This window comes from Chiloscyllium punctatum, chromosome 1 (genome assembly GCF_047496795.1).
Source record: "Chiloscyllium punctatum isolate Juve2018m chromosome 1, sChiPun1.3, whole genome shotgun sequence".
NCBI lineage: Eukaryota > Metazoa > Chordata > Chondrichthyes > Orectolobiformes > Hemiscylliidae > Chiloscyllium > Chiloscyllium punctatum.
The window spans coordinates 114504134-114514375 of NC_092739.1; the positions used below are offsets into that span (position 1 = coordinate 114504134).

Here is a 10242-nt window from a genome sequence, read left to right on the forward strand (position 1 = left end):
TTAAATTTGTTTTGCAAACCATGAAAAAGGTTCTCCAAAATTGTAAATGGCTTCAGTAAAATAAAGCCATTTCATCATAATACTTCCTGTGTTCATCATGAGGACTGAAAAGTTCAACAACTTTTAGAAAGGCGCAATATTATGTATGCACATATCAACGATATTATCTAAGATGTGGGCATAACATACTTAAATAGTCCAAACGTGCGAGATCAGTAATTTGACCACTTGCGGTAACTCATGGTCAAGAAATATTCATGTATAGCCTGTTTAAAATTAGTGCTGGTGAATAGTGAAAAGCATCCATTGGTAATTGCTCTGAAATTTATTTTGGAGACAACTCCAAATACTGCCTCCCAAAGACTACTGCAGCTGTACCTGCACCAAATGAACTGCAGTGGTTCATGGTGGCAGTTTACAACCACTTGAAGGAGCAACTATGGATGGGCAATATATGCAGGTCCATCCAAAACTCAGATTACAATTTGTGAAAAGAAAATGGAGGAAAACTGCAAGGTGTCAGACTTAAAGTGGTGCCAACAGTGAAACATTTCAACTGAAGGAAAGTGTGCCTAAAGGCAAAAATAAAAACCAAAATGTTAAAATGCTTACCTAATTTCCACCAACATTAACTGAAGGAATTTAAAGAGTTTTTTTTTTACTAACTATATAGTTAGTCAAGACATAAATACAGTTGTCTGGAAAAGTTTAAATGCGAGCCGAGGACAGATCAAAAATAACCTCCTGACAGGATTAGAGGCTGTTGAAAAGTGTGGTGCTGGAAAAGCACAGCAGGTCAGGCTGCATCGGAGCAGCAGAATCGACTTTTCGGGCATAAGCTCTTCATTAAAAATTGGGGTGGGTGGGTGGGGGAGGTAGCCACAAACGTGATAGTTAAATGCAGGTGGGAGGTGATGGCAATAGATCAGCCGGGAGGGTAGATTGGATAGGGGAAGGAAGATGAACAGGTAGGACACTTCAAGAGGGCAGTGCCAAGTTGGAAGGTTAGATGTGTCCAAGCATCGGTGGCTTGGATTTGACAGTGGAGGCGATGCAGGAGTTGCATGTCCTTAATGGAGTGGGAGGGAGAGTTGAAGTGGTCGGCCACAGGGTGGTGGGGTTGTTTGGTGCATGTGTCCCAGAGATGTTCTCTGGGACATTCTGCAAGTTGGCATCCGGTCTCCCCAATGTAGAGGAGATCACACAAAGAGCAGCGGACACAGTAGATCAGGTGTTTGGATGTGCAGGGAAATCTCTACCAGATGTGGAAGGATCCTTTGGGGCCTTGGATGGAGCTGAGGGTTTGGGAGGGTTGTGGACCTAATGAGGGAGTCGCGAAGGAATACTGCTAGGGGTGGAGAAGGAAATATATCTCTGGTGGTGGGGTCTGATTGTAGGCAATGGAAATGGCAGAGGATGATGCACTTTATCCAGAAATTGGTGGGGTGGAAGGTCAGGACCAGGGCAGTTCTGTCCTTGTTGCGGTTGGAGGGGTGGGGTTCAACAGCAGAGGCTTCATAACATTGAAGCAGCTAAAGGCTTTTGTCTGTTGTTGATGCAGAGCCTTCAACTCTTCTCCTTCATGCTGCAAAATTGCCTCCCCAATTTCCATATCTCAAATGCTCACTTTCTGCTCCAATCATTTTATCCCTCTTCATCATCTTGGTTTCTGCCCTTTCTTCATCCTGTGAACACATGGCTCCCACCCCCACAGTGCTTTTGGCTATTTTCTACATTAAAACCAAGTTGTACATTTTAACAACATTTCTCTGAGCCAACATCTATGTCCAGCTTACGGCAATAGTCCAACAAAGCTCAGAAGCTGGAAGAACAACACCTTATTTTCTCCATGGCGACACCCCAGCCTCCAGACTTCAATAATTTTATAACTAACTCCCCAATGTCCTAGCCCCCTACCACACACACCAGGCCTGGTTATCAAAGTCTGCCATTGTACATTATCTATTGTTAGCCACTAACAGTCTATTAACAGCTATTCACCCTCCCCGCCAGATCATTGACTCCTTTGTCCAATTGTTCTTCTCTTTGGGCTCTATCCCTACCTATCATTTACTCCTTACCCCGTTCTTCATCCTTTCTTCTGCACATAAGCCGACATTTTCCTAGCTACCACCAGTTCAGAGGAAAGGTCATTGGATGCTAACTTTGATTTCCCTTCACAGATGCTGCGAGACCTGCTGAGCTTTTCCAGCAACTGTAGGTATTTATTTTACTAGTTACTTAAAAATCTGTGCCTTGTTCCAAATCCTTTTCGTGGAAGAATTTGGAAAAGGGGCAGCACGGTGGCTCAGTGATTAGCACTGCTGCCTCACAACACCAGGGTCCCAGGTTCGATTCCAGCCTCAGGTGACTGTGTGGAGTTTGCACATTCTCCCAGTGTCTGGGTGGGTTTCCTCCAGATGCTTCGATTTCTTCCTACAGTCTAAAAGATGTGTGGGCCAGGTGAATTGGCCATGCTAAATTGCCCAGTGATGGGTGCATCTTTTGGAGGGAAATGGTTCTGGATGGGTTACTCTTCGGAGGGTCAGTGTGGACTGGTTGGGCTGAAGGGCCTGTTTGCACATTGTAGGGAATCTAATCTAAAGAATCTAGTTTCTCCCTAGATCACTCGTTATTTTAACACCTCAATCAGATCTCCTCAAAAAGCTTCTTTTAAATAAAAAAGGGGCACAAGTCCTAAACTTTTCCATCTATCTTCAAAGCCACATGGATCATACGGGCTGAAGTATTTACATACCAGATATACATCTGTGATTTAATTAATTAACTAATTAATTTCCATCTTGATGTCACTTGGTTGAAAACCTTAAACAATGTAGCAAGAAATTAAAAGCAGGATTTTGAGCCTTACAATTTGAAATAATGCCGTAATCTCACCAGGTTCCGCTCAGTAATATCCTAGCCTAACTATCTCAACTGCTTCAATAACCTTCCTTCAGGTGGGGATATTTGCTAATGATTGTGCAAAGTTAAGCATCAATGAAAACTCCTTAGATACTGAAACAGTTGTCAAGACCTACAACACAAACAGACCCTGTGGTCCAACTTATCCATGCTGACCAGTATCCTAAATTCATGTAGTCCCATTTGCCTACATTTGGCCCATATCCCTCTCAACCCTTCCTATTCCTATACAAATCCAGATGCCTTCCAAATGTTTAATTGTAACAGTCTCACCACTTCCTCTGGCAGCTCATTCCATACACACACCATCCTCCATGAGAAACAGTTGCCCCTTAGATCTCATATCTTTCACCTCACACCTTGGGGAAACGACCTGACTGTTCACCCCACACATACCCCTCAATAAAGGTCACCCTCAGCCGACACTCCAGGGAAAATAGCTACAGCCTATTCAGCCTCGCCCTATACCTCAAAACTTCCGTCCCTAGCAACATCAGTAAACTTGCGCTAAAACCTTTCAAGTGTCACAACATCTTTTCTGTAGTCCATGCCCAAATGCAGCAAGACCTGGACAATACTCAGGTTTGGTTGACAAATGGCAAGTAACAAACAATACACAACTGCCATGCAATGACCATTGCCAACAAGAGAGTCTAGTCATTACATATTCATTGGCATTACCGAATCCCCAACTATCAACACCTTGATGGTTATCATTTTTAAAAAAACACCAGGTTATAGTCCAACAGGTTTATTTGGGAGCACTAGCTTTCGAGGCCTCATTCCTGATGAAGGACCTTTGCCCGAAAATGTTGATTTTCATGCTCCTTGGATGCTGTCTGACCCGCTGTGCTTTTCCAGCAACATACTCTCAACCCTGATCTCCAGTATCTGGAGTCCTCACTTCCACCTAGTTGATTTTTAACTTTGTCTACCCCAGTCCAACACCAGCACCTCCAAAAAAAAAGCCAATAGTTATATTTATGACCTGGACAAGTCAAATACTACAAGGCCACAAGCAGCTTTCCCACTAATTTTCTCTTCTGCGTGAATGTCTGAGGACCACACACAGCAAAGACTTCTGGAACACAGTTTCTAGATGCACCACTTCTAGAGCTTAGAAAGAATGGCCAAGTCACGTTGTCTGTCTCGTACATGCAGGCAAGGATGCTGAGAGGCATGGTACATTGGCGAGACCGAGCAGACGCTACAGCAACAGATGAATAGACACTGCAACAATCACCAGGAAGGAGTGTTCCCTCCCAACTCCAGTTGGGGAACACTTCAGTAGTCCCGGACATTTGGCGTCGGACCTTTGGGTGACCATCCTCCAAGGCAGACTTCGAGACAAGCAACAACTCAAAGCAGCCAAGCAGAGGCTGACAACCAAGTTCGGTACCCATGGGGATGGCCTCAACTGGGACCTTGGGTTCATGTCTCACTACAGGTAACCCCAATGCACCACACACACTTACAGGCTTTTGGCCCATCACACTCACATATACCTGACCAAGCTTATACCCACACCCACACGCACACAGTCAGTATCTCCTGCAAACGCACACAAATTTACGGGGTGAATTTGTATTTGCAGAATTACATTTTATTTTGCTCAAAAAACTGCACAAATCCATGTAAGATTCTCTAAGGCCCACTTTATAAACAGAACCAGTGTCACTCAACATTGAGACAGACAGACTGACTTTAACCTCACACTTTAAAGGTATTGCCTGAACTGAGATGGCATGTGTTGTTATTTTGAGAATGTATCTGAAAAGAAGTTCTGGGATTTACATATTAAGAAATTGGAACTAGCATTTCCCATTTTAGAGGATGAAAGCCTTAATCTGAATTTGTTTAATATATCATTACAGCTCAATGACTCTGTAACCCTTTGGCTATAAATTCTGTGTCTTATGATCTTATACTCCACAACCATGAAGGAACAGTGCTTCAAAAGAAATCTGTTGAACTATAACCTGACATGTGATTTTTAACTTGGCCCACCCCAGTAAAACACCAGCACCTCCAAATCATGACCTTTAAAACAGAGTCATTCGCTTGACCAGTGTGGCAACTGGTACATGTACAGAAAAGTTGGCACAATCCTACTCGAGAGGAGAGAGAGAGAGAGAGAGAGAGACAGACAAACAGATGGGGAATTAATCGGAGGGTCACTGCACTTCAGTCAAGGGAATAGATTGTGAAGATGAATCCTTCATGGTAACCTCAGCCAGTGTGAGAATCAAACTCATACTGTTGGTGTCACTTTGGACTGCAAACCAGCCAGCTGCACAACTCCTCACAAAGGTTCCTTCAACTGCATCTTCTAAATCCCACAACTCTACCACCTAGAAGACATGGAAATATCATCATCAGCAGTCCCTCACAAATAAGGACGACTCTCTTCCACTCAGAGTAACTCCATAGTGGCTGTACACACCATGCAGTCTCCGCAGGCTTTGTAACACTTGGGGATGAAGGTGGTGAAGGGAAGGGGTTGACGGGGCATTTGTGTGGCAGCATGGTCCTTGTGCTACTTTTTCTCAGATGGCAAGTCTTGAGGTGCTCAATACCTTCCCGGATGCTGCAGACTCTTATCACTTTGAAGATGTGGGAACACTATCTGCAAGTTCCCATTCAAAACTCACTCTATCCTAACCTAGAACTATATCACCATTCCTTCGCTGTCACTGGATCTCCATTCCTAATAGTTCTATGGGTATACTTACTGTGGGGCAGCACGGTATCTCAGTGGTTAGCATTGCTGCTTCACAGCGCCAGGGACCCGGGTTCGATTCGGACCTCGGGCGACTGTCTGTGTGGAGTGTGCACGTTCGCCCCATGTCTGTGTGGGTTTCCTCCAGATGCTCCAGTTTCCTCCCAAAATCCAAAGATGTGGGGGTTAGGTGAATTGGCCAAGCTAAAAGTTGTTGTATCCAGGGATATGTAGGTTAGATGCATTAGTCAGGGGAAATGTAAAGTAATAGGGCAGGGGAATGGGTCTGAGTGGGATACTCATTGGAGGGTCAGTGGGGACTTGATGGCCTGTTTCCAAACTGTCAGGATCCTATGATTCCAAGATACATTACAAACTGCAACAGCTAAAAAAAGGTATCTCACCACCAAAGGAATTAGGGATGGGCAATAACAGCAACACCCACATCTTGTGAACAAATAACAAGGAAGTAATGTTGACAAAGACTGGGCAAGCTTGCTGTCATCAACAGCAACTTGTTTAAATTGTCCACTGATAGATAATATTGAACATACAGGAACCCATAAGTAACTCAATCCAGAGGCTAAGTTCACACAGTAGTTGAATGAGGCAAGTGCCTTACATTTGTGATGATACCTAACCATTGTATTCTATATAATTTATTGAGGGACACAGACAGACAACATCCTATATTCTTCATTAATCTCAAACTGCACAAATCATGAACACCACAGTTTTAAAAAGGACTGTAAAATACTTGAACAAAGCGAGACACTTCTTAAATAAAAGGCATGGTTCGTGTACACTTGGGTAAAAATAGTTTGCACCGTGTATTACCACAGATGCAGATTTTGAAGAATTTTCCAAGGTACACTCTTAAGAGGCGCTGGCTTCACAAAAAAGAAAGTATAAGCCTGAATACATGTTCTATTTTATTCCATGAAAAAATGACCCACTAAAAGCCCCTCTGAGACTTCACTGCTGCTTTCCGGTGAAATCGAGACTGCAACTGCCCCGCAATATAATAATAACCTGGATCAGAGAAAAATGTTAACTAACTCATTGGAAACGAGGTAACAGAGACCTACACACCATGCGTCGTGCGAACATGTCAGAACAACTGCATGTACTACACCACACTGGCATATTTATTGCTCTTCCTGACCCAATTTAAAAAGACAGTGAGCACTGCAAAGCTGGAAGCGTTCTCATGCCAGGCCATCAGACATAGTTTAAACTGTTGCTAAAGAAATAAACAGCCACCGCGCCCTGTCGGCAGGTTCCCCCCCCCCCCAAGCCTTCAGCAGCATGAGATTCAGCCGCAGAACTCCTCCTTCTGGCTTTTAAAATTAATTTCAAATACCGCAAAAGGACGTAGAAGACTGACCTCTGGTGAAACATAAGACACAAATGAGGGCTTCGCCGTTTTGCCACCTCCCGAGCCTAAGCTGAGCATTTTCTACGTGGTTATTTTCCGGGTTACTTTGTTGCTGTTTGCTCAGGTGCTGCTACTGCTGATTGAACTTGGCTCAACCCCTGGCCCCGCCTCTTGCTCCCTTTGATTGGCTTCGAATCCACCATCAACGTTCCATTTCCGAACGTCTCCCGGGCCCTTCGGCCGTGGATTGGTTACAATCTGTGTCAATCACCACCCGCCTCGCCGCTTGGTCATTCCTTCCCCCTCTCGCAGTCTGCTCTCCATTTAAGGACTTAGAAACCAGCGGCCCCTCGAGTTATTGGTCGGCTAAAATGCCAATCGCTATTGGCTGCGGACAACATCGCTTTTTTTCCCGGAAAGAAAAGATTTGGAGGCGGCTTGACAAGTTTTTTTTAAAAAAAGCTGGTTACCGCATTTACATTGTAGCTTCGGGGGAGTACATGACAAGTGGACACTCGTATCTCGCAGTGAACCAGAACAGATTGGTAGCCGCAATGTTAAATAGATCCAGAGACAGCAATACCCACCAATGTTTGTGCCGCATCTGGAATTGCATTTTGCACAATGAATGAAAAGACTGAGCGCCCTTTCACGACTTGGTGTAGTGCAGGGGCACATTAGACTAAAGGGGCGAGTCCAGGAAGGGATTTGAAGGCCAGCAGGAGAATGCTAGATTGGAAGAGTTCAGGAACCAGAAACCAGTGTAGATCAGAGAGCCCAAGTGAAAGATTTGCATCTTATAAAATGACAAATAGCAAGTGCTGGAGGAACTCAGCAGGCCTGGCAGTATCTGTGCAGAGAGAAAGTTAATGTTTCGAATACTAAGACTTCTTCAGCACTTTCTGATTTTAATTTCGATATCCAGTCCTGTTCTGCAGTCCTTTTCTTTCACTTGCAGTTTATAAAGCTCCTTTCGTGACCAAAGTGTTCCAAAGCGCCTTGCAACCAATCAAGTGCTGTACAAGAGTAGTCGCTTGTTCTGATGTGAGAACCGCGGCAGTCAAACTCTCAGCAAATTCCGACGAACAGCGACGTGATAACGATCAGTTCTTCTGTTTCTGAGTTGTTTTAATGATTTGTTTTGTGAATAAAAATGATCAGAGGTATGGGCATAAGTATATAAATGTGTTAAATAATCTTGCAGCATTCAAATTATTTCTTGTTTGATTAAGATTTCACTTTTAGCTACTCATTTTAAACATATCTGCTTGTCTAACTCGCCCACATCCTCTTCCCTGCTGAAAATGTGTTGCTGGAAAAGCGCAGCAGGTCAGGCAGCATCCAAGGAACAGGAGAATCGACCCTCCGGGCATAAGCCCTTCTTCATCCTCTTCCCTGAATGGTTTCAATGACTATTCTTTGTTTCAAAGCCTTAAGTTTAAAACTGGGCGTGAAACTCCCAACAGGAAGGAAAATTAAGCAAAAGCTGTTATCAAAGGACAGGGGAAGGAAATTAGTAAACTGGGAGTTAACCTGGCATGAATATGATGCTAAAACCTTGATTGACATGTAAAGCACAAATCCCATTACTTTAAAATAATGATCATTGTGACAGTTGAAAACTGTCAGTGCTCATCATTGATAGCAAAAATGATTCTCAATAGGAGTGACAGAGGCAGTGTAGTTGTCATGGGGGACTTCAACTATCCAAATATTGACTGGGATCACTACAGTACGAGTACGGTTTTTGTCCAGTGTGTGCAGGAGGGCTTCCTGACACAGTATGTAGACAGGTCTACAAGGGGCAAAGCCACTTTAGATTTAGTACTGGGTAACGAACCTGGCCAGGTGTTAGATTTGGAAGTAGGTGAGCACTTTGGAGACAGCGATCACAATTCTGTCAGGTTTAACTTTAGTGATGGAAAGGGATAGGTGTACTCCACTGAGCAAGAGTTACAGCTGGGGGGAGGGAAATTACGATGCAATTAGGAAAGATTTAGGAAGTGTAGAATGGGGAAGGAAACTGCAGGGGATGAGCACATTAAAAATGTGATGCTTATTCAAGGAAAAGCTCCTGTGTGTCCTCGATAAGTATGTACCTGTCAGGCAGGGAGGAAGCTGTAGAACGCGTGAGCCGTGGTTTACTAAGGAAGTGCAATCTCTGGTGAAGAAGAAGAAGAAGGCTTAGGTTAGGACAAAATGTGAAAACTCAGGGCACTTGAGGGTTACAAGGAAGTCAGGAAAGACCTAAAAAGAGAGCTCAGAAGAGCCAGGAGGAGACATGAGAAGTTGTTGGCGGATAGGATCAGGGTTAATCCTAAGGCTTTCCATAGGTATGTCAGGAATAAAAGAATGACGAGTGTTAAATTAGGGCCAATCAAGAATAATAGTGGGAAGTTGTGTGTGGAGTCAGAGGAGATAGGGGAAGCACTAAATAAATATTTTTCAACAATGTTCACTACAGAAAATGAAAATGTTGGCAAGGAAGATACAGAGATACTTGCATCTAGACTAGAAGAGATTGAGGTTCACAAGGAAGAGGTATCAGAAATACTGCAGAGTGTGAAAATAGACAAGTCTCCTGGGCCAGATGGGATCTATCCTAGAATCCTCTGGGAAGCAAAGGAAGAGATTGCCGAGCCTTTGGCATTGATCTTCAGAATCATTATTGTCTACAGGAATAGTGCCCGAGGATGGGAGGATAGCAAATGTGGTTCCCTTGTTCAAAAAGGGTAGTAGAGACAACCCTGGTAATTACAAACCAGTGAGTCTCACTTCAGTTGTTGGTAAAGTGTTGGAAAAGGTTAGAAGAGATAGGATTTATAACCATCTAGAAAAGAATAATCTGATCAGGGACAGTCAGCACAGTTTTGTGAAGGGTAGGTTGTGCCTAATGAATCTTATTGAGTTTTTTGACAAAGTGACCAAATAGGTAGATGAGAGTAACCAGGTTGATGTGGTGTATATAGATCTCAGCAAGGCATTTGATAAGGTTCCCCACAGTAGGCTATTATACAAAATGTGGAGGAATGGGATTGTGGGAGACTAGCAGTTTGGATCAGTAATTGGCTTGCTGAAAGAAAACAGAGGGTTGTAGTTGATGGAACATGTTCATCTTGGTGTCCAGTTACAAGCGGCGTACAGGGTCAGTGTTGTGTCCACAGATGTGGAAGCTTTAGAAAGGATGCAGAGGAGATTTACTAGGATGTTTCCTGCTATG

General features: G+C 43.7%; 1 protein-coding gene across 4 annotated transcripts in view; it reads right to left on the bottom strand.

The window, feature by feature from the left end:
- The window catches only part of mtmr12 (myotubularin related protein 12), an 83461-nt gene extending 76294 nt beyond the window's left edge, over positions 1–7167 (bottom strand). For all 4 annotated transcript variants that reach the window (XM_072572596.1, XM_072572586.1, XM_072572577.1 and 1 more), the window contains exon 1: positions 7032–7167. In XM_072572596.1, coding sequence (XP_072428697.1) covers positions 7032–7100 — 69 coding nt within the window. In that variant the 5' untranslated portion in view covers positions 7101–7167. The remainder of the gene's footprint in view (positions 1–7031) is intronic.
- Positions 7168–10242: the final 3075 nt, after the last annotated feature.